General features: G+C 38.8%; 1 protein-coding gene across 2 annotated transcripts in view; it reads left to right on the plus strand.

Moving 5' to 3' along the window:
* The window catches only part of DGKI (diacylglycerol kinase iota), a 436008-nt gene that overhangs the window by 340995 nt on the left and 71002 nt on the right, over window positions 1-24011 (plus strand). For both annotated transcript variants that reach the window (XM_063099453.1, XM_063099454.1), the window contains 6 exons: window positions 581-660; window positions 3136-3180; window positions 17423-17492; window positions 19828-19868; window positions 20758-20885; window positions 22988-23110. In XM_063099453.1, the coding sequence (XP_062955523.1) occupies window positions 581-660; window positions 3136-3180; window positions 17423-17492; window positions 19828-19868; window positions 20758-20885; window positions 22988-23110 (487 nt within the window). The remainder of the gene's footprint in view (window positions 1-580; window positions 661-3135; window positions 3181-17422; window positions 17493-19827; window positions 19869-20757; window positions 20886-22987; window positions 23111-24011) is intronic.

Raw genomic sequence — 24011 nt, forward strand, 5'->3', positions numbered from 1 at the left:
CCTTCTAGAAGCTTCTCCTTGTTTTAAGATTTCAAAATTTCATGCCTTTAGTTCTGGTTTGGGCAACCAGGTAGCAATAGTGCCTTGAGGAGCTTGAGTCTCATATGTAGGGAACTGTTGCAAACTGACAAATAGATTAAGCCCCATGCATTCAGAAAGGAAAAGAATAAGTGTCCAGAATCATGAATTTTTAATTCCTCTCTGGGACTGTGTCCTCATGCGGTCTATTGTAAATGCAGGCACAAATTATCAGCTGCCTATGAGCAGCCTCCCAGTTCTGCCAATCCATCGTTACTGTGACATTGCACTTTGTATTAGGGCCACTGAGATGAAATGAGATGACGGGCAGGTAGTAAGGGTCAACATGGATCATGCAAGGAAAGCGTATGACAACTGCAAACAAGAAGAGTTTGAAATCGTAAGGGAGGTATAGGGAGGGGGTGCTTATCTCTTTTTATGGAAATAGTCGAAAAACCCATAATATTTATGAGATTGTTTTTTAACCACATGAAACACATTTATGCCCATATAGAAAAATCAAATATGTTATTTTAGATTTTTCTTCTTCCTTCACCCTTAGCCATACCTCTGGGTATTCTAGTTGTACGTGGAGACTGTGATTTGGAGACTTGCCGTATGTACATAGACCGTCTACAGGAGGTGAGTTTACTCAGCCAAATATTTTTTGTTCTCAGCTTTTCATTTTTGTTAACAATTATCAGCCCTGTATATTCGCTTCTGAAATGATGCATTTGAGGAAGAAATGGAAATGTGGGGGGCTTGTCCTTTCAGCATACACTGCATGTCTCCCCTCCCCACCCTCTCTGCTGTTTCCCTTCTTGGGTGATAGATATGAGAAAGGGGTGATTGGGTTAACAATAGGGTTATAGGGTGCTGTGGCTCTAGTCGGTTCCGTAACTACAGCTTGGACCTTCTTGTCTTCATGCTGGACTCTATACCTGGGTTTTTTTGTTTGTTTGTTTGTTTGTTTGTTTTTTAAGCTCTACAGAATTTCAAAGGGCACTGATAAATAATGAAATAAAACAGAGATTTGAGGTTCTTTAATGTTTTGCATCTAGCCCAGACCTCTTTCAGAGACAGGTAGATTTTTTTTAAAATGAAACTTCTGGGCCGAGCCCGTGGTGCACTCGGTAGAGTGCTGCGCTGGGTGCGCGGCGACGCTCCCGCTGCGGGTTCGGATCCTATATAGGAATGACCGGTGCACTCACTGGCTGAGTGCCGGTCACGAAAAAACGACGAAAAAAATAAAAATAAAATAAAATAAAATAAAATGAAACTTCTACAGGAAAGAAAACCCTTCTATATTTCACAGGAATTTGTCAGAACAAAAAGGAATAATCTATTATTATTTTTTTTTTCTCAATCTGGTCTTGCCATAAAGACATAGAAAGAAAGTGATCTCATATATGATATTCTCGTGGATTTGAAGTGCACCAGCAAAGCCATGGGACCCAAACTCATTACAATTGTTGGTTGTTTTTGCACAATTTCGAGGGGGAGTGTTTACTACCCCCATTCCACAAATGGCAAAAAGCATAGATAACAGTTTCTTTATCATTGTTTCTTGATGAAAGATGTACATTACAGCCACTTTTCTTGTGTGGGGCCTACACATTTTTATTTATTTTTTTAAAGCTGTTGGGTGATTCTGATAAATACCCATAGATGAGCAACTCTGTCTCAGGCAATATGTTATACATACGTAACCATCATAAATAAAGTAAATATGTAGTGTTTAAAAATCCCTTCAATTTTTAACCACTTAGCCTTAAATATTAGATTCTATTTCTCTTGGTAGAAATGAATTCAGGTGAGAGGCATAGAGTTATGTGAAAAATTATTATTTTTCTTTATCATTGTTAGTGATAGAGATGGAATTCTGAATTCAAAATATTTAAAGATAGATGCCAAATTTTGAATACTGATATGGGTGAGAGAAGAAAAGTTAACAAATTTAAAACTTGTGGCTTCATTTAGCTGTTTTAACTGAGAATAACTGCTTAAACAAATTAAAGTTTGTGAATGTTTTAGCTGTGTTAGGTCCAAATCTGTATTCCCAGAACCTTGTGGTATCTCATTTTTCAGAATAATGTTTGTATTTTATTGTGGAACCTTACTCAACAGACCTGCAATTAAAAAGTGAATCATAATTAGTACTAAACCTTTCCTTTGGTTTTTTTGTTTTTTGAACACTCAGGTAACTTTGTTCACAAGACTTTACAATAGTAAAGTACATGTTTGTGAATTGACTTTGTTGAAAAACAACTTAATGTCATGCTTATCACACCAATATTTAACTAAAGATAGGATTCTTAAAATAAAGGAAAGGGGGAACTCAACAAATAAAGAGAAAAAGTTTTAAAACCAACTTGGCCATGGAGAGTAAGTTGATGAAGCCCTATGGGAAACAGGTGTAAGGACAAATGTATCCAGGATTGCTAACATCTGTAAATAGATTCACTACACTCATTAGCAAAGTAGCCTGGGGGATATGACAGTGGTGACAACTGAGTTATGAAACGTTATAAAGGGAGTCAGGCTTTCAGAATCTGCCAGTAAAACCTCATTAATTTCAACCCTGTTAATTTGCATTTTGTGATAATGCAGAGATGGTCAGTGATTTTCTCCTTTTAGTCTTTGAAAACCTGCATTTGCCAGACAACTTCTCAGTATAAACACAATTACCATGGCAGTATGTATTTGGTCTAAGATAAAATGTTTAAAGTTACTTCAGAAGCCTTTCTCATAAGCCAAAAATTCAGATACAAAGTCAATATGATTCCTATTTATTATAAAAAAATTTCCTGTTCTTTACTTTTGGTCTTCTGTATTCTTGAAATTATAGTACATTACTTACCTCTAAAGACTATTTCGATTTATAAGTTTCATTAGCTGAATGACCTGTCTTCTCTCAGTCCAACTTGGTGTACTTTTATTATTTTTGGCATAACCTTCTTTGTTTAACCTTGATGAATTTGGGTGAGTTAGATACTTTCCAGATGAGCACAATAACATTAAATTGGGAGTTCAGTGGATAGAGTTATGGGGCAGCTTGTTCAAACTAATTTAAGGTATGTATGGATAAATACATATATATTTTATTTTTCTCATTAGGACCTGCAGTCAGTTTCTTCTGGCTCCCAGAGAGTTCATTACCAGGTAACATATAATTGATTCTCCTTGTTTCTTACCTTCTGGCCAAAAGAAATCCATCTTTCAATTAATGTCTCATTTTGATTTAGAGTCTACATCTTCCCTAGGGATAGAGTTCATTCTGAGAAGAACCTAGTTGTTATTCTGCTTCTTTTTCATTTTCCTGATTTTGGACAAAATCTAGTCTAGCACAAATTTGGACTGAGGATTTTCTCCCAAATCATTTAGAAAAGATTATCCAATGAAGTGCTTTCAGTGACAAATACCAGAAAACTCAACTCAAACTAGCTTAGCATGGACAGGGTCTATTGGTTCACATAAGCAAAAAGCCCAGATCAAGGGTGGATTTTATGTACCATTTGATCATGGTTCATGCTCCATTTTTCTGCTGGTCTTTTTGCTTTGTTCTCCTCTTTCTGTCAATTTCACCTCTAGGCTAGATGTTTTCATGGTCTAAGATGACTGCCATTAGTAACTAGGGCTGCATGTTTTTTCCTTCATATCCAGAAAAGAGAATTCCCTGCTTCCACAATCATCAAGAAAAAGCCCTAAAATGCCATCAGATTGGTTCATCCTGGTCTTTTAGACAAGATCCGATAAACCCAGTCTGCCTCTCTCTTATGTGGCCCACGTTGAGTCAATAGGAGAGCACTGTTATCCTTTGCCCCGACAGACTTTGGAGTGCTGTTTCTTCCTGGCTTCCCCATCTCTCCTGTGCTGCACAGGCCTCTTTAGCCATTCTCCTCTCCATTAGATTTCTCAGGCATGATTCAGACACCAGTGCATGGTATCACCCCAGATTGCAAGGGGCCCACAGAAAGCTCTCTGAGTGGTCCATTAATGCCATTTTCTCTGAGAGACCCTTGTCACAGCCTTGAAATTCTCTCCAAATAAATTTCTCTAGATCCTTTTATAACCCATGTTGGGGAGGGATTTAAATATGTCTACTTTCATAAATTTGTAAACCCTGGTTTAGCACCTCACTTTGGATTTTGGTTTCTATTTTGCTACACCTGAAACTTCCAGCTTAATGTCCTTTTGCATAAACAACAAAAGTAACAATTTAAAGAAAACCCTCTACCTTGTGGCCTTCTAAGTATTTTTATTCCCCACCAATAAATACCATCTACCCTCAGCTGAAGAAGCTTATTTATCTTTAGATTTAATAACAGGAGTGGCCTTGGCGTTCTATTTCTGTGTGTATTTTTCCAATACCGTATTCCACGATTCCATCTGGCTACAGTAGAAAGGACAGTCACCTAGAGTGTTTACATTGAGAAAATAACCTAATTCTAGACTGCTTTTTACCAACCATTAAAAGGCAAATTTCCATCTTATGTTTTAGATATAGCAACATTCTTCACGTTGGCTGTTGGCATATTTATTGAATGCCACTATCTAGGTGTAACTTTATTTTTAAAAGTGTAGCGCTTTCAAAGGCAAGAGCTGATCTCTACTAACAGTTGGCACTGGTAGTTATCAGACTATGAGGGCCTGCTTTTTATAAATGAGTTTCTACTCTTTTCTCCTGAACATTTACAACCTTTGCAATTTTATCAAAAAAAATTTTAAACATTTATCCTAACTAGTTTTATGAAGCTAGTACGTTCATGTATTATCCTGGCTGATGTAACATAGTCATTTTGGTGTGAGAGTTTTGACTGTAAATATTTTGTACCACATTTACTTTATGCCACATTTGTACATATCCACAGAGATCAGGGATTCGAGACTCATTCGAGACTCCAGAATATGATAAGGATATTTGTTCCATTTATGGTTTGGTAATAAATGTACACAGGGGGATTAATGATATTTTTCTGTGTCAAAATCTTGCTGCATTTTTTGTTTACTTGCAGTCAAATCAAACCTTGGTGTCAAAATTGCTGCATTATAAATGTCACATAAAAAGGTTCTGTGCGCTGACTATATAGGATAACCAATGCAGTGGTCAAGGATAATTAAGAGTGTCACCTCCCCTTCTGCCCTCCTTAGGATGATAAAAGGAGGGAGCAGGACTATAAAAAGCAGGGGCCTTTGGGTATTAAGGGATGGCTGGAACAAAAAAGACCTGGGAAACTCAGGATCTGCTCATTAAATGGGAAGCGAGAGAGAGAGAGACTGTGTTAGAATTAATGTGGCAAGAGCATAGGGAGAGAGTGCAGAGGAATTCCCAAGCAGGGCAAAAGATTGCTGGTTGAGGCAAGGAACTGGGGGAGATAAACTTTCACATTTGGCTGAGGTCATCAGAGGACGAACGATCTGGAGGCATGGCAAATAAAGAGCTCTGTTTTAGCCACGTTAGTTTCGATAGGCCTATCAGATCCATGAGGTTTGGTGAGTAGGAAGTTGGACAGATGAATGTTAAAGCTCATTGAAAAATTCAGGCCCAGAGATAGAAATCTGGGAGGCATGAGCAAATGGATGGTGCTTAAAAGCAGAAGATCACCTAGGGAGAGTTTAGATGGAGAGGGCCCAAGCTCAGACCTGTGTTTACTTGTCAGTCAGCAAGAGCGCAGGTTTAAAGAGAATGTTCAGTCAGGAAAAGCCATGGAAACTGAGAACAGCAGCAGGAAAGCTGGAAATCGAGGAGAAGGTGGTGTCATGATAGCCAAGGGTGAAAAGTATTTCAAAAAGGGAGGAGGAGTGGGGTTTGTCAAGTGCTGTATCGAAGGTTGAGATGATGTAGATTGATTTTTGTATTTTTTCTGAGGGTGCGTATAAAATACATAGAATGCATGTGCTATTAATTTTTATGTAGAAAGTTACAAAACCACTGGCAGGAAATTTTATAGTAAATCTTTTGTTTTTTAATGCAGAAACTGATATCAGATTCTCTAGTTTGTCTTGGTAGGGGTAGGGGTGATGCAGGAGAAGAAGCTGTAAGAAAAATAGACAACAAAATGCCTTCAATGCTTTTTAAATGAACTTTCTTGTTTATGAGAGGGCATTAAATATGCTGGAAGAATTAACTGTGAAGAGAATGAACAAATACCAGTGAGTTTAAAAACTTGAGAAATTCCTGTCACCTCACTAATCTGCAGTTGGGATTTTAGCTGACAGTTTTCTAAGACTAGAAAAACTCAAGAGAAAAATAGCATTTAGAAAGGTGCACATGTGCCCAAGACACCTTATTAGTGAGCCACGTGGCAGTTCCTTGCCACTTAAGCATTTCATTACTTTGGTTTCTTCCTAGTCCAAATTCACAGTGAATTGCCAGCAAAGCACTAAGGCTCAAAATGACACTTCGTATTAACCTAACAGGGCATTATGGGTTATATAAGAATGTGTTGGACATTTGTAGCCTGCTGAAAATTCCTGCCTACACCATCTTTGAGGTCAAAATACAAAGCCCCTCCATCCTAATGGCATCTATGTAACCTGTTAACTGATACATCAGAAAAGGAAAATGCATTGTGCTTGGAGATTCGGAGTATTCTTGAGGTTGGCAAATAAACTAGAACTCGTAGAGGAATTAGATTCTACCTGTTTAATAAAGATGCTTCCTGAGGCCACCTACCATAAGATAATTTTTTCTCTTCTCCCTCCCTAGAAATCATTATATCCCTTCTTAACCCCAAGTCATAAAGTTACTAAGAAATAGAGGCAGATTCCAGTGGTTCTCAGCTGGGGAAGATTTAGCCCACACAGGGGACATTTGGCAACATCTGGAGATGTTTTTTGGAATGTATTGAGTAGCAGCCAATGATGCTGCTAAACATCTTACAGTGCACAGGAAAGACACCTGCAACAAAGAATTGCCCAGCCCCAAATTTCAAACTGTAGAGTTTGAGAAACCCTGAGTCATTCTGATGGTTCTCAGTACATAACGGGACCACAGGCAGGTGTGAGAAGAGGAAAGAGGAAGGAGAAAGAAAGAGGAGCAGGAAGGAAGGGGTGAGGGATACTAGAAATAGGCATCTAGGGATATGGTAGGGTAGGATAAGGGAGAACTAGGAGCAGCTAGGGGTGTGTGTGTGTGTGTGTGTGTGTGTGTGTGTGTGTGTGTGTGTGTGTGTGTGTGTGTGTGTGTGTGTGTGTGTGTGTGTGTGTGTGTGTGTGTGTGTGTGTGTGTGTGTGTGTGTGTGTGTGTGTGTGTGTGTGTGCGCGCGCTCTGGGTTTCCCCATTTCCCCAGGGTGATGCTTTATGGGACACTGAATGTTATGAGTTATAACTTGAGATTTTTAGTGAATACTGTAGAATTCAATAGGAGGTGCAGAAATGGATTCATCAGGTGATTGCTTAATCTAAGAATTAATTTACTTAAAAATAGGACTAGAGTGGATGAAATATTTAAAAATGGATATAACATTTTTTGAAAGTCCTTTCATCCTTTAGAGTAGTGCAGATGTATTTTACTTCTATAAGAAAAAAATTCTTGGTCAGATCTGTGCCTACATTCATTTGTTCATCTTCTGATCTCTTTTTTCCCCCTACGTAGCTGCTCTTCTGAAGGATCAGTCTATGTTGTATTCCATTAAGGCTCTGCCTAGTCCTAGGCAAATAGCATTTTCCCACAAACATCTAATTTATTCCTGTTTTCTTTATGCTGGCTGTCTTTATTCATCTCTCTCCTTTCTTTGTAATCTCTCCCTCCTTCATTTGTTTTCTGGGTTCTAGAAGACTCCTTCAATAGGTAGGGTGGAACAAGTTTGAGAAAGTCTTCTTTCGAAATTAATTTATCTTATCTTTGGGAAGAGCAGGGGCCAGCTAGGAACTTTGGAGCTGTCAGAAATGGGTCAAATGAGGAAGAGAAGTGAGACTTGCCTAGAGCCGAATCTGTTGGCTGATACAGGCAAAGGCAATACTGTTGACACCCCCCCCCCCCCCACAGAGTTGTTGTTATTAATAGTGCACTTTCTCAAACAAAAGGACTCTGGAAAATGTTAGAATATATCTCATTTTCATCTTCTATTACATCATCACTATTTCTTCACCTTCCAAAGCTGGCTCTAACAATGGCCATCCCATTTCTGTCTTCCTCTGAGGTAGGCATTGTAGATGGCCAAGTAGATTTGAGGTGAAAGGGTTTTGAAATATTAAAGTAATGGTAGCAAGTCTATTAATTGGGACTGTAGTTGTATAGAGACACATAAACACATATGTGTATGCAACTTGGCAATAGAAAAAGAAAAAATGAATGGATAGGTGGGTTAGGTGTGGGATATGATGGGGCAGACAGGTGAGAAATTTGGATGGGTCAACAGAGAGAAATTTAAAAGTAAGGTGATTATTGACTGGACGTTATTAAATGAAGCAATGATTTACAACTCAAAGGCTTTTGTTTTGCCTCTGCTTATGTCTTTCGTAAATTTTATGAACAAAAGTGAATTTCATTCACATAGGAGGGTATAGTTAAATGCTAGGTGAATACTGCTTAATTGGATAAGCTATTGGAGTGTGTAATGGGGCAGCTGTGCCTTCATTAAATCATGTGTGCATCAGCTATAAGGAATTAAACGTAAATTAAGGGCAAGCTTGGCATATGCATGCCAAATAGTGATTCAGATGATTTTCTTATAAATGATCTATAATTCATGCCAGTTGGCTTTTAGAAATATATATTTGAGAAATATCAGATTTCCTTTCATGCGTATGGCTATATTTTTAGCATAAGAAACAGATTTCTTACTAACATACAGCAAAAGAGAAAATTCATGTATCAGGGATTTTTGAAATGAGCAATTTTCATCATTATTATTCACTTAAAGAGCATGTAATTTTAGGAGATTATTACATTTAAAATAGAAAGGAACATGGTATGTCTAAGGTTGTGATTTTCAGCCTATATTGTAGAGCAATGACAGTTGTAGTCATCTAAATCACACCACTTATATGAAGAAAAATAACATCAAAAAATGAGCCAGTCCAGTATCTTATCTCTTTGATGAATCATTGATTTGATTATGAGCTTTGGGAGGACTGAGCAGAAGAAAGGCCCTACATCACCACTGAAAGCTGTAGATGTGATGGCTAGAGGCACAGCTCAGGTATTTATGTGAATCTTTTCTAAAATGTAGCTGCATTCACACAATAACATTTCTCAAGTCTCTACAGTCAAATGGTCTTGAAAGGTGCATATTTTTGAGCTTGTATTTTTTGGCTCTATCAGGAAAAAGGTCACTGTACATTTATTTTAATGTGAAGCGTTCACAAATCAGGCATACTTCTGACCATTCATTCGTGTTCTTGTTTAGTGACAAGAACATTGCTGGGTCCAACCTAGAGCTTGCATGAAGCTAAGGTCTACCCTTAGAACCATGACTCACCCCACCCTGTAAGGAGCTGTTTTGTTTTTCTCGCTTCCTCTTTCCTGCTCAAGTCTGATTCGTGTTCCGCATTGCACTTCTGGTCAGCCTCTTGTGGGGGCTAAAGGCTGTCCCTGAATCCAAGATTGCTTCATGCAAGGGCTACCCCTTCTGTCTGTCTTCCAGGCCCTCTTTGAGAACGTAGTAGGTGTTCACCTGATGTGAGGTGTACTGTCTACAGAGGGTTAGTAATGAGAGTACCTTTAAACAAAAATTACAGCAAATTCAACATTACCTCTCTACTAACATCACTATCACTCACTTGTATTTTGATTCTCTTTTTTGAGTAGGAGAGAAAGATGTGTAGATAGACAAGAAGCAGGAATTCCTTGCACCCTGTGCACATAAGAGCCTAGTCACTTATGTGGTCGTCATTAATGAGTTAAGAACATCTGTGTATAATAAAATAAGTTTTTGGATCACAGCTGTAAGCTGTGAATTCCTCTTTGAGAATGTGCTTCTGTTTATTCTTGCTCCATTTTGAACCCACCCAATATGCATTTCTCTTTGATATCAAGGTCCTCATGATATTTCTCTTGGCTTTAGTAAGTTAACGTGTGTTGTGCTGCCTGAGAGGTTATAATCTTGGCTTACTGTAGTTTTCACATTTTACATAATTCTAGACTTCTACTCGGTTTTTCACTCCTCACCTAATGTAGACCTTAGGACAGCACCTTTCTGGTGCATCCATTTCTACCTTTTCCCACATCTATACAACGTTATACACATAAGTATACATGAATACACATATGAGGATTTGTTTTTTAAAGTAAGGGTAGATTTAGGCTTTATGTGCTTGCTATACATATTATATCATAATTTATTTTTAACAGTAGTATACCATGGAAATTCTACCTTGTTAACAAGCAAAGCTCTAGCTCAATCTTTTAAAACTGCCACTCTATTCCGTGGTATATATTTAACCATATCTCTGGATAGATGTTTAGGTTACATACAGTTGTTGCCATTGTTTCTGTAAACAATGTTGCAGTAAACATTATGGTGCGATTTTGATGGAGTTGCAACAGAAATGATAAGCATGTCACATGCTAAAAACCTATTAAGATTGGCCATGCTTGTTTGAAGTTTAGAATTGTAATCACATAACACATATAGCAAAGTTATCTGAAATCTATAATCAGAATTTTCTTTAAGTGAATGTGGTCTCAGTTCCTTGTCTCTGGGTTGTGATTCCCTATAGTTCTTGTTGATTACCGTATTTCTATGGGATTCTTAAGCAGCAAGGTACATAGTAGTAGAAAGTGGGCAGATAACATGACTGGAGAATTTGAGGGAGCAGAAACTCTGAGTTACCAGGAGTGAACTGTCTGCTAAGAAGCAAGGAAGATTAGTTTGAGTTAACAAAAGCTGAAATTATGGAAAATCCTGGAGTACTAGATTAGAAAGAAGGTCTTCATAGCAGTTACATTCATTCTAGCTTTTGCTTTCTTCCTGTTTTTGCTTGAGCTGAGTCTAGAAAATTCTCATCTCTTGAACTTGATATCTACAAATTCCACCCATCGTTCAAACCCACAAATAACTCTAATTCCTCTAGAAGCTGTAAAACCTGGTGTATAAGATCATCAGCTCTGCAGTAAAAGAGGCATGTATCCTCTACCACTTAATAGCTGGGTACTTCTGAGTAGTTTACTTAAAGCCTCAAAACTACAGTTCTTCATTTGTGGCTAGCTTGTAGGTGCAGGAGGAGAGGTTCAGGAAGCATAGGGGAGTGATAGTAAGAGAGGTAGGTAGGACCTAGATTATGTGGCTTTCTTAATAATGCAATGAGAAACCTGCACATAAATATAAGATTATGGCATTAAATCAACCTGTTATTGGAACTGTAGAATAATATTTCTAAATGAGCTCTGTGGCAGTGGCCAGGTAACCCTAAGACCAGGTGCTATGGGATGGCCTTGTGAGACTTGGAATTCAAATTATGAATTCTGATAGTAACATACACTGCTGAGGTGAGTTTTCTCAACTATAAAGTATTCAGTAGGTGAAATGGCATAAAAAGCTGGATGGTCTAAATTTTATTTAATGTATGACTACAAAAAAAGTACAAAAGTAGAGTCACGTTTATGGAAAATCCTCAGAAGTAAAAAATGAACCTAATGTAAAAGGTAGAAAAGGAAGAAAAGTTACTAACATTTTCTTCAGTGATTATTGGACAGCCTGTTAGTGTTTCTTATCCATCAGTGCCAGACCACAGGGATGAGTCAGGGCAGGACTAAGAGCAGAAGGAAGGAATAGGGAGAGAAAGAGTCAACAGGCACCTGTTCTAATTGACATCGTGACAACTGACCTCTGTGTAACTGGATTGGATGATTCCAGATTGTGCCTACTGGCACGTCTTAGCCATACATCAGCACCAGGACTGTTTGAAAACTGCTACCCCACACCAAGTGTTGTTAGTCCCAAATTTCAGACTCCAAAGTAAAGGGGTTTCTTAAATGTGAGCTAAGTCTTCCATTTCTTTGCAAACAATGTTTTCTGCTCTCTTCTGCTATCTTCATTAGCAGATTCTGATCCTTTTGGAAGCTGACTCAAAATCCTTCTCCTGATATTGGTGGCTTTTGGCAATAGCCAGGAAATAAAATCATAGTTAAAATAGCCATCCCTAGGGAAAAGAAGTTGAAACTTGGTAAGTGAGACATATAGTAACCCTAAAAATTGGAACCAGAAAGGTATGTGAAGAACACCTGGGCTGATTTCTAGTGCAGAAGCCACTCTTTGAAGACACAGTCCATGCTTTGTTTTTTGTGACCTTTGAATCACATGCCTTGTGCTTCATTGGCTTTAATAAAATACTCATTGAAAAGATTGATCACAATTGTATCACAGGAATAAGAATAACTTATAATTTTGTGACAACTGACAGTTCAGATCAGCAAGTGGAAAGTTAATCTTGGTGAAACTAAGCAAATGTCAAGTAAGCACAGTTACTACTGAATGGGAAAGGAAGACAGTGAGATGAAATGTTCTGAAAAATATTGCTGTTGGGGATAGAGGCATTCTGCCTCGAAGACAATAGCATGTATTTAAGACAATTATACAGCTTCTAATATTGGGAAAAGAGGCATTGGAATGCTGATTAAGACAAGTCCTCCGAGTACCAAACCAACAAATGGCATGATTTCAGCCTTTGTTTAATGCCATTTTGTTGTTGTTGTTTCCACTCATACAAATTTGTCATATTTCTTTCTTTTCTCTGAAACCCGGAATCTGAGTGCAAATGTATTTATGAATAAAATAGTGTTGTGCCAGGGTAGCACCATCTAAATAATCTGGTCTGGAATGTGGCTTGTGTCCCACGAGCTCCTTGTGTGACTAAAGTTCAGAATTGTTTTAAGTAAAACAATTCTTTCTCAGCTGCCCCAGCATTACTTGTCTAGAATAAGTATGTGTGCATAACAACATGTACCAGCCAATGGGTTAAGCATTTTACATGCCATTTCATTCCTTCCTCAAAAGAACTCTTTACAATAGATACTATTACAGCTGTTGTATAAATGAGGAATTCAAGGCACAGACCGGATAAGAAACTTGACTAAATTCTAAAGTAGCTGGTGAAGCCAGGATTGTCATGTCCATCAAAGCTGGTGCTTTTGGCAATCAGATATCCACTACATCGGGGCTTCCTGCTTAATTGATGCTGGATCATATACAGTCTCTCACCTTGTTTTTCCTTCCCATTCATAGATCTGTCTCCTGCATGATATTTAAATACCTCAAGGACAGGGAGGTTTTTGATTATCGCACGTGTTAGCCTGTCTTTGATGATGATCTCATCGTAGCAAAATTTGTTTTCCAAAGCAGACTTTCTCACTATAAGTAACTTTCTGCACAGTTTTTCAACTCAGGTGAAATCTGACCACCACCACCAACAGATTTTCTGTCCCTAACCTGCCCTTGACCTCCTGTTCTCCCTCAGATCTTTTAGATATAGTCCCTATACCCAGTTATATGCTTAGTAGCTGGATTTCCTTGTTTCTTATTTTATAGATTGTTGGTATGTTTTGTGAGTACGTTTTACTTTTTATTAATTTGCTACACTGGAACATCATTTTAACACTGATTTCAGGAATAATCCCCAACTTTTAGAGTCACGGTGTAGGTAAGGTATTTTCATCTGCATGTTAGGTATATTGACAAGATCCAAGGGCAAAATTTTGTTGAGACTTGACTGCCTTTGTATATCTTTTTGTACATGTAAAATTTTTTACATAAGTGGTTTAATGGCATTATAAGTCTACTAAGATAATACATTTCCTACTTTGAATTTCAAATGACTTTTAACATAGGACCTCATTATGAGAATAGCTGTACCCCAAGAGCTCACTTTTCTTTTTTTAAATGAACAAGGTTGAAAGAGCTTGAGAAAAGGAGGAAGATGATGAAAACCTATTTCAGGGAAGCATTTCTGAGAACTTAGGGCTTCACCTGTGCTTCTCCAGCAACCCCCAAAATTGCAGTTTAATACTCAGCTCACCTGGAAAGTATCCAATTATTTTTCAGTAAAATTGCCTTTTTAGATCAGATTCTTGTGCTTTTAATTAATGATGTATTGTTTAACTTCAGTTATGTAAACCATCCAGTTCTCAATATAAATATATTTTCCCCTTGTCTTTAAAAAAAAAAAAAAAAACTAACATAAGTAGAAGAACTTAAGGCACTGAAAACAAACATTTGGGAAGAACCATGAATGGAAATAAGCAAAAAAATTATTCAGATCTTCTATGTGGAAATTGACCTGATTTTAGCCTGCTACCAAGAGAATAGCTCTAAGCTCAGAGAGCTTTGTTGTTTTGTAGTCCACTCACCAGTAACTTTGAAACAGTGATTTCTATTTTTGTGTTTTTGGGTATTGTTAAGGCATTTTACTGATTTGCATCTTCTTATTTTCTCGGATTCCCTCTAACCTAAATTTTGGATTATTCAAATTAGTAGCTTTTTAACCTTTTAGGAATCTAAGATCACTTTCATAATCTATAGAAAGCAGTGGTTTCTCTGTCTAGGAAAATGCACATGCACATAGACACACCAAATTAAGTCTAAAATTTCAGAGAGTTCAAGGATTGTTGAAGCATTTTAAACAGCTGAATGACAACCACTATATTTTCATCTAGCAAACTGATAGCATTCTTCTTAAATAAAACTTCTGTAAGGATGCTGAGTTATATAAATGCTTTTATGGATCAAGGTGTAGAATAAATAAAGGAACAGAAATAAGCAAAATAAATAAATAAAGTTGGGCACATGCATAAAACTCTCCAGACACACAGATAGATACCTGCACATAAAAAGCTATATAATCATGTCAATATTTCTTAACCATTCTATGGAAAGCCATGTGACTGAGGTATCATATCAGTCTGCATTTTATTAAACTAGCCTAAATAATATCCAATTTTCTCTAGTTTGAATATTTTAGTAATAGCATTATTAAGTCTTAGGTTTGTTTTTTTTTAATCAAGCATTTCTGTATTCTTTCAGTTGATTTTTACCTAGGGAAACTAGGATATTTTTTCATGGTATTCTTGTAGCACATTTAACATCAAAATTCATAAAATATCTTTGGTGTTTAAGCCCCTTTACTCTTAGAAAAGACAGCTGTGTTTCTGTTTAATATCTTTATTTGCTAGCTTTCATAGTTGCCACTAAACATTTCGAATCACTTTCAAATTTCTTGGTTTAAAATTGCATTTCTTACCAAACTAAGAGATGTCGGTAGCTTTACACATTTTATAAAAATGCATTAAGAACCTTATGTTCCTTTAAAATAAGATATCACGTTTCAAAATATAATTCTCAAAATGTTAAACATAATTCTCATATAAATGGGTACTGAGCACATGTCAAAATTTCATTTAGCTTAACCAGCAGGTTGACAACACCAGTTCAAAAAGGAGGAATCTATCTATCTTTGCATTCATAGCTGTATCAATTCTATATCCATAAATATAAATTTTGGTAGCAGTCCTGAGTGAGACCAATTTTTCCTTTATCAATTATTTAATTCACAGAATTCATTCATATTAAAAACTCCATACACCCAATATTTCTAATAACAACTGTAATTTTTGTAGACCTGAGGTGGGGCCTGGGAATTTGTATTTCTAGCAAGTTCCCAGCTGATGCTGCTGTTCCAGGGTACGTGCTTTGAGAACCACTGATTTAAGCCTAGGCTTTAGCTGAGGATTCAGTGAGGCTGCAGGGAGTATTGACTAACTCCCAAGGAAGTTGATGCAACCTCTGATTTTTCTCTTATTACTTCTCCTGTATTATTCCCATTTCCTTCTCCTGTCCTCTCTGTATACACACAATCATCAATACCTGTGGCTTCTGCTGCCAAGTCTATTTTGCTGCCAGCACAGCTGCTCTCCAGGAATGCTGTCTAGGTTTGAACATCTTAAATCACTAATAAGGGTCAAACTCCTACTATCTTCCCCAGAGAGTCTCGGCCTCCCTCAGTTCCATTTCTGTTTGATTTCAGTTTCACTATTCTAGCCAGAGCTAGAATGCTCCAAATCATGTGTTGTAAACTAGAAAACACTTTTCCCCCCAGTTATTGGTCAAGCTTCTCTTAATAGTAGAATTTTTTGTATGTGTGTGTGAAAGTTTTGAATTGTAAAGCAACAATCCAATCTGCCAGTTCCCTAGTCTGTTCTTCTGCTGATGTATCCTTAATTTCTTGTAAGAAAAGCTTCAGAGATTCCAAGGAAGTTTGGGGACTGTGACTAGTATTAAACCGGGGTAGCAGGCTGGTCCTGGCAGTCTCTTGGAAGAGCAGCTTTAGAAGACTGGAGAGTCAGAAGCCAGGCTTCTAGAGGTCGTCACAGGAGTGGTAAGTGGGAGTTGGAGGCAGGGGATACTAAACACATGCTTCAGTTTGGCAGGGCAAGGAGGGAGAGATTAAGAAAATGATCAGAAGACGTAACAGGATTAGTTGAGGGGAATTTATTTTTTAGAGAGGGAACCATTAAAGGAAGATGACCTAATGAGTGTAGGGAGGGGCTAGTGAATTTTAGTAATGCTACATAAATAAAGTTTGAAAGGAGGAAGGAGGATGGTTCAGAGAATAAATTAAGTATTTAGCTTTGGAGAGAAAAGAAACATTTTTATCTACGCCTAGCAGAAAGAATGAGGGTGCTTACACCAGATGACCTTGATGTTAAATATTAGAGGGAGAATTGGGGGTCTTAGAAGTGAGAAGCCTAGAGAAAGCTAAGGTGGATGAGCACATTGCTGGCTGGGTCAGTGCTGGGCAGAATGATTTAGTCATGGGCCAGCCTGGCACAGCTGCCTTTTCTCCTTGTCTACTACTCCATCGTCAGGTTCAATGGAAAAGGCTGAGAGTAGAGATGACCTCCACACATGAGGTCGATTTTCTTTGTTTCCAAGCAGATGAATGGCCCTGTATGATAGATGCTACTCTTGTTTCAAGGAGATTTGAAACTGCATATGGATGGCTTCTTGTTTTTCTTACATAGTTGAAGCCCTGTCTGGTTAATAGATGCAGTTTGATTCTTTCCCATTCTGTGCCAATGCCTTAAGCCTATGTGGAGAACCAAAATGCAAATGACAGCCAGCTGCCACTAGTTCTTTGGCTTCCACACAGGGAAAGAAAGAAATTCCCCAGAGGAAGTAAACATCTCAAGTCAGAACATTTATGAATGTTTAATGGAATAATTGAAAACATCCTGGAATTTTTATGTGGGAGTTGTTTTAAAAAGTTCCGTGTGAAATAATTAATTTTAAAGCAGAGCCCCTGTTTCTGTTTCTAGTAAAAAAAAGGTTGATTTGGTCTTCTCACCAGGACTTTGTTTAGGAAAGGATGCCCACTCCGAGAAACAGGTAATATAACAATGTCGAGTGAGGGAAGCCCCTCAGATTATTCAAATGGGGCCAAGAGAATGTGTGTGTCTTTTTCCAGGACCATGAAACCTCCTTCCCCAGGGCTCTCTCGGCTCAGAGGCTCTCCCCTCGGTGGTGCTTCCTAGATGGTGAGTGTTTCTGTATTTCACGCAGGGCTGGTGGTTGGGGAAGCAGCAGGGCAAGGCATTGATTGATAGAGTGGACTCCAGTTTTCCAAAAGATGATTCAGAAAGCCTTCATGTGACTCTACATGATCGCAACTTGCATCTCCAACAATGTGGGTTTGCTAAGTTGCAGTGCCCTTTCCTGAACTCATGTTGCTCAAAGCAAATTGGTGAACTCTGGCTGCACTTATTTTCAGATTGCTCAAGCTGACATTTCTCTTTCATCAGCCCCCTTCTCCTAAAACTTGTTGAGTGCCTGTCTTTAATTAAGGCCAGTAGCTGGATTCTATAAGCATGGGCTCGGTACTAACTTCTATGTTGCTTGCATGTTATAGAACTTTCATATCGTTTTCATGAGACCATCATTTCAGTATGATGTATATACATTTCTGTAAAAGGCATAGAAAATTACAGTTACATTCAAATCTGCTCTGCTGAGCATGACATATTGTATGCATAATAGATTATTTTATGATGGTTTAATGAGTCCGTTTTCTATCTCAAGCATCTTGCACTCTCCTAGTATTCCTTTTCTATCCAATTACCCATATTGCAGTACATTCTTGCCTCTATATATTCTTGCTTATATGCTGCCCAATGTACCTACTACCCAGTCTCTCTTGTCTGTGTGGCAACATGGTTTTTATTGTAGATCGGTTTTCTTTTGTTGATCGGTGTGTGCATCTGAGAGGATATAAATGTGGCTAAGTGTATGACAGGACGTGTAGTGTATGAATAGAGTTATGAAGATGGGCACTTCTATCTACATGGATCTAACCCACATACACCATGATGCAGGTCTTCATGAATGGCTCATCAACTGCGTCTGAAGATTTTCCTCCAGCTCCTTCATTCCATAGCGATGAGAAGCACAATCATTTGTTGTTCACAGAGGAACAACTGATATTTAAGAAAATTATGAAAGTATTTTTATGTCATTATGTTCTATATACAATAGTCTTAGATAAAATTGCAAGTATGGATGAAGGTCTTAACACATATATTACTTTTACTTTATAAAGAGTTTTGAAAATCTTTAAAAGGAGATTGTGGTCATGGTTAAAAAGTAAAAAGAATAAGTCCTCTTGAGAGAGATTTCATCCTATTTTTACCTTTTGGAGAGTAGGGACCATGACTGTCTTGTTTTTTTTTTTTTTTCAGTTCCCTTTGGAGAGAAGCTACTCATTAAATATTTGTGATTTTTTTTTTTTTTTTCCTTTTTCTTGACCAGCACTCAGCCAGTGAGTGCACCGGCCATTCCTATATAGGATCCAAACCCACGGCGGGAGCGTCGCTGCGCTCCCAGTGCCGCACTCTCCTGAGTGCGCCACGGGCTCAGCCCATATTTGTGATTTTTAAATAATTATTTACATTTTGAGTTTTTCTTTCTTGTGCTGTGTTTTTGTAGAAAATCTGTTTGTAGTATTTGGATTCTGTTAGATTTAAATGAGAAGGAACATAATTCTTTGTAATATTAAGGATAATCAAAATATTTTCTAGAAACCCAAAATTTGTAATTTTGATTTTTTTTCCCTTAAACCACAGGGCAACCCAATCCCTTTTAGGAAATGCTAATTAATAATTTTTCCCCCATTTTAGCTTCCTTCAGACATGGCTCTAGAGACACAGTTTGAATGTAAAATGTTTTCTTTAAGGCCAAATGTGTGGGAGTCACTTTCCCAGGAAGTCTAACTACAGTGTTTTGTTTGTTTGTTTTAATCTTTATTTTCTTAATACATACATATGGAGTCCCAGCTCTATTTAAGGTCCTGTGCTAATTTCTAGAGACATAAAAGAATAACAGGGCCCATGCATTTAACCATTGCTTTGCACCACCAAAATATTATTAATATTTTTAGGTTATTTCAACAATTCAAAGACCTTTAAAGAAGCAGGCCTCTTAGTCTCATAGTTATCTGTGAGGAAAGTCTCTGTAAGAAGTTTAATCAAAATGTGAATGTGCATAGAGGGAGAAGCTATACATTCTGTCTGGGATAGGGAGGTTACTGTGGAAGGATTCACAGAGGAGGAATCATTTGAGTTGCTCCTTTAAAGATAAGAATAATTCAGATGGCAGATGCCATGGGGGAAAGGCTTCTAAGCAATGGAATAGCGGCTGCAGAAGCATGGAGTTATGAATTTTTCTTAATAGATCTAGGGTCTGGCCAGTAGTCTAGCATGACTGGAATGTAAGGGTTTTGATTGGCAGAGTGGAAGAGCAGGCTGTAAATTTGATGCCAGATCATTTTTGCATTGTGAATATCGTACGTTGTTTTTTTGTTTGTTTGTTTTTTTCTAGCAACTTCTGCTGATCGCTTTTATCGAATAGACAGATCTCAGGTAAGTTTTCTTCAGCCTGCTTGTGAAAGTGAGAATTTTCCAAGTCAGTATACTTTACTGGTATACTTTACTGGTAGCAAAATCTCAAAATTTTTCTAATGAAAACACTGAAACATTTACAAATTTTGGAATGGTATTCATAACCTAAGCTCTGAACCTTTTATTTGTCTTCACATGTTTTATAATTTATAGGCTTGACCTTGCAAATGGGTAGAGAAAATAACCTGGCTCGTGGAGATCATCACCAGCCTGCATTCCAAATTTTCATTCACACTGGTACTTTTATTCCTCCCTAGCCAAATTCTATGCCTTTTTAAGCTCATTTCTAGTTAGCAAGTTTGAGAACCCAAGTGCATATCTAGGCTGCTTAGTTTCAGTTCATCAATCCTAAGAGTTCAGTAATGAGAAAAAAATGCTTTCGCCCGAGGTTAACAAGTTCTGCCACTGTTTGCGTTCTCCTGGAAAAAAAAAAAAAAGCACCGTATTAAATCCAGTAATAAAACCAGTTGTTAACCATGCCGCCTAGCTTTGACCAGATCCTGGTGGTAGAAGGCCTGGCTGTCATCCACTAATGCTGGACTAAGTGGCAGGTGGAGTGTCACTTCTTTGATAGTATTTGGGAAGAAGATGCAAGACCATTTCTGGTTGTACCTCACCAGATCCTGGCCAACTGAAAATCCCTAACCAAGGGGACTCACTGCCTGCTACAGTGTTGTTTCAGGGAGAAACGTCAACTGTAAGGCCAGGCCTCTGACAATACACTGTGATCAATTGTCATGCTGCAGAATTTCATTATTCCTGGAGATCAAGAATGCTTTGTTTTGTTATTCTTCAGACGATGGATTTGAGCATCCTGTCCGTCACTGACAGACTTATTTTTCTTCCTTAGGAACATTTGCACTTTGTGATGGAGATTTCCCAAGATGAGATTTTTATTCTGGACCCAGACATGGTGATGTCACAGCAGGCGGGGACACCTCCAGGCATGCCTGATCTGGTGGTGGAGCAAGCCTCGGGGTGAGCTGAGCGTGCTTCTCCATTGTTGGTGCCAGTGTGAGGCCGCCTGAAGGGTGACATCTGTGTCCAGTTTGGCTTTGGATTTGATGTTCTAATGGCATCAAACTATTTTGAAATATAGGTTATCTTGTTGTGTTTTCTTAGAGTGGGGATAGCTGGTCCCATTATAAGTCTGTCTCATGAATGGCTATGTAGAAATACTCTTTCCCAGCCAGATTCGTATCATGTCTGAGTCTTCTCTACCCATCACACCAACACCTCCTAACAAACCTAGAAAACTCTAATACTTGCATTTGTGTGTATCCATCTGCAGTGACTCTGTTATCCAAATACAAAATCAACACAGCGATTTGACAATTATTTTCCTCGTCTTCCTCCTCCTTGCTATTTCTAGGCTGCCCGAGACATACAGGTTATAAAACAATAACTGGGACATCTCAAGCACTCATTATGAGCCACGCACCGTCCCCTCTTGTATCCCTTCCACCATTTCATGGTGACTTACTTATTTTAAGTTCTTTATACTTGTTTCCTCATCTGTAAAATGCAAGTAATAGTATCTACTCAGAGAACTGTTTGAAGATTAAATGAATTGCTACAGATAAAGTGCTTAGAATAGTTCCTGGCACTTGGCAGACACTCATTAAATATTATGTGATTAAAATCATCATCACTGTCATCATTTCACAATGACCCTGCAAATTTGGAGTTATTAGTATCTTAAATCCACAGAAAAGAAAATTGAGGCTTAGAGGGTTATGTTATTTGCCTGATAATGCACAGAAAATAGATGACAAAACTGTGATTCGGTCCCAGGTTTTGTGATGACAGAGCCGGTGCATTTAACCACCACTTTGCACCACTGAAACATTATTAATATTTCTAGGTTATTTCCACAATTTAAAAATATTTACTTAGAGCTTTTTTTGTGGCTGGTACTAGTGTAAGCACTTGGGAAACAGCAGTGCTGAGATAAAAGCAGACAAAAGTCTGCCCTGTGAAGTCTAATGAACTTCAGTGGCTCACTGGTTTCTGGGAGCTGAATAGATGAACTAAAGATTGCACCAAAAAGCACACAGACACGCACTCAAATAGCAAACTCAAATCGTGTACAAATACTCCTACAATACAAATGGTGTATTCAACTGAGGTAACCCCATTCCTGTGTCTTCTTCACTTGGTTCACTTTTTTTTCCATTTTTTTGCCACTTCCTACAATTTTTGAGTATCTCCCACTTGGCCAGGGCCAGCTGATATCCACGATATGTGCTGAGTCTGTGGGGAGTCAGAAGAGGCAGGAGCAGTGGTGTGGAGCAGATACACAGCTCTGTTTAGGGAGCCAGAGCTGGTGATGTCAGTGCTGGCCTGTCGTGAGGGCAAGGCTGACAGACACCAAGGGTGGCCCAGTGTAACCCTGGGGGTCCCAGAGGTGGAGAAGACCGCCTAGGCAGGCCATGCCTATCCCTCATGTCAGTTGCAGGGAAAGCAGCTGTGTTACCTTGTCCTGCAGAAGCAGCAGGTGCTGGAGTCCAGGTGTCGCCCACATCCCCCTCCCGATCTGGGCTCCAGCTATTGAGCTGATAGGAAGTGAACCTGCTCTGCCAAGCCCACCCTGGTCCTTGCCCTCTCAGTCATTATGTCCATGTTAAATAGCCAGAAGGCACAGTTTTGTCCTGGATAAGACCTCTGTTAGCTCTAGCTCCAGAAATAAAGTAGCCTGGAAATCTGCTAGAACTCCAATTAGCCCTTTTCTTATTTTGCATCAGTTGTCCCTCTGCAGATAAACCAGGAACAGGGAAGCAGTGAAAGAGGATGGGCTTTCTTGTTTTCTAATCTCTGCTTTGACACCAGGCTCATGTGTGTCATATTTAAAATGATTTCATCTTGAAGTTCAGTTTTCTCATTCAAAAAAAGGGCAGAATTACACAAATAGTTCAGGATTGCCAATAAAAATAAATGAAATAATAAGTGTATAGTATCTAGTAAATACCCAGTAAAGATTAATTTCTCACATTTAGAGACAATCATTATCTTGAGAAGGGGTGGAATAAGCCATGTGGCCGACTGGAATGCCTAACGGTTGGGGACTTTCCTTCTCTCAGGATGGCAGACTGGTGGAATCCTGCCCTGCGGAAGCGCATGCTGAGCGACAGCGGGCTGGGCACCGTCACTCCCTGTTACGAGGACCCAGATATGAACGATTTCAGCCACTCCCGCGCGCTGCAGTAAGAGCTCTCTCGCTGTTCTTCCTCTCTGTGCCACTGTGATTGTGGGGTGAGGATCACTGTGGGTGGGGAAGGATTCTCTTTTCCGTGCTGCTCAAGCTGTCTCACGGCTGTGTCACTCTGTGGTTTAACATTGTATTCACCTTGCTCCCTTTTGACTACCCCAAGTTCCTGATGGAGCTTCACGTTCTGTTTCTCTTGCTCCAGAGCCACGCTGAGACCTTGTATGTGGGTCTCTAAATACTTTACACCCCACCATTGTCTTCTTGACTGGAGTCTAGTATTTATCAGACATTGCTGTGTGCCACATCATGAAGACATGCATGAGAGGAATCGTGAATAGTTTAGAAGTGACACAGTTTTTCATTGGTGTGGACGTTTGACTTGCCGTACCATTTGTCTCAAGGCCTGAACCTGCACATGTGTGCTCTGTGTCATATTGCTAAGTGGCTTTGATGGCCAAAGTGGGGTGCTGGTCCTGTTGTCGGTAAGCAATACAGCATTTATTCATAGATCAGAGGAGGAGGTGTGCTTTCTTCTGAGGTCTGATCATAGTCAGAAGGAAGGATGCATGGTGGAGTTTTGCAACAGTGTTGGTAACTTTGTGCCCAGTGGACCCTCCCTCCTGCCATCCCTCCTTGCAGGAGCAGGTTCTAGGTGCAGACCAGGGCCATAGACACACTCACTTACATCCACTCTTTAACTGAGGGCCAATCACCACATCTCAGAAGTTATCCAAGTTGTAAGAAATTAGGTTGATTTCCAGTGTTATCCGGGCTCCTAATCAGGTAGTGTCAATGGCCTTGTGTAACCACACAGTCTTACCCTTTTGACAGAATAACAAGATTATGAAAATTTCTCGAAGCCTAGGGTTAACTGAAGAGACAAGACAGTGCATTGG

This window comes from Cynocephalus volans, chromosome 6 (assembly GCF_027409185.1).
Source record: "Cynocephalus volans isolate mCynVol1 chromosome 6, mCynVol1.pri, whole genome shotgun sequence".
Classification (NCBI taxonomy): domain Eukaryota; kingdom Metazoa; phylum Chordata; class Mammalia; order Dermoptera; family Cynocephalidae; genus Cynocephalus; species Cynocephalus volans.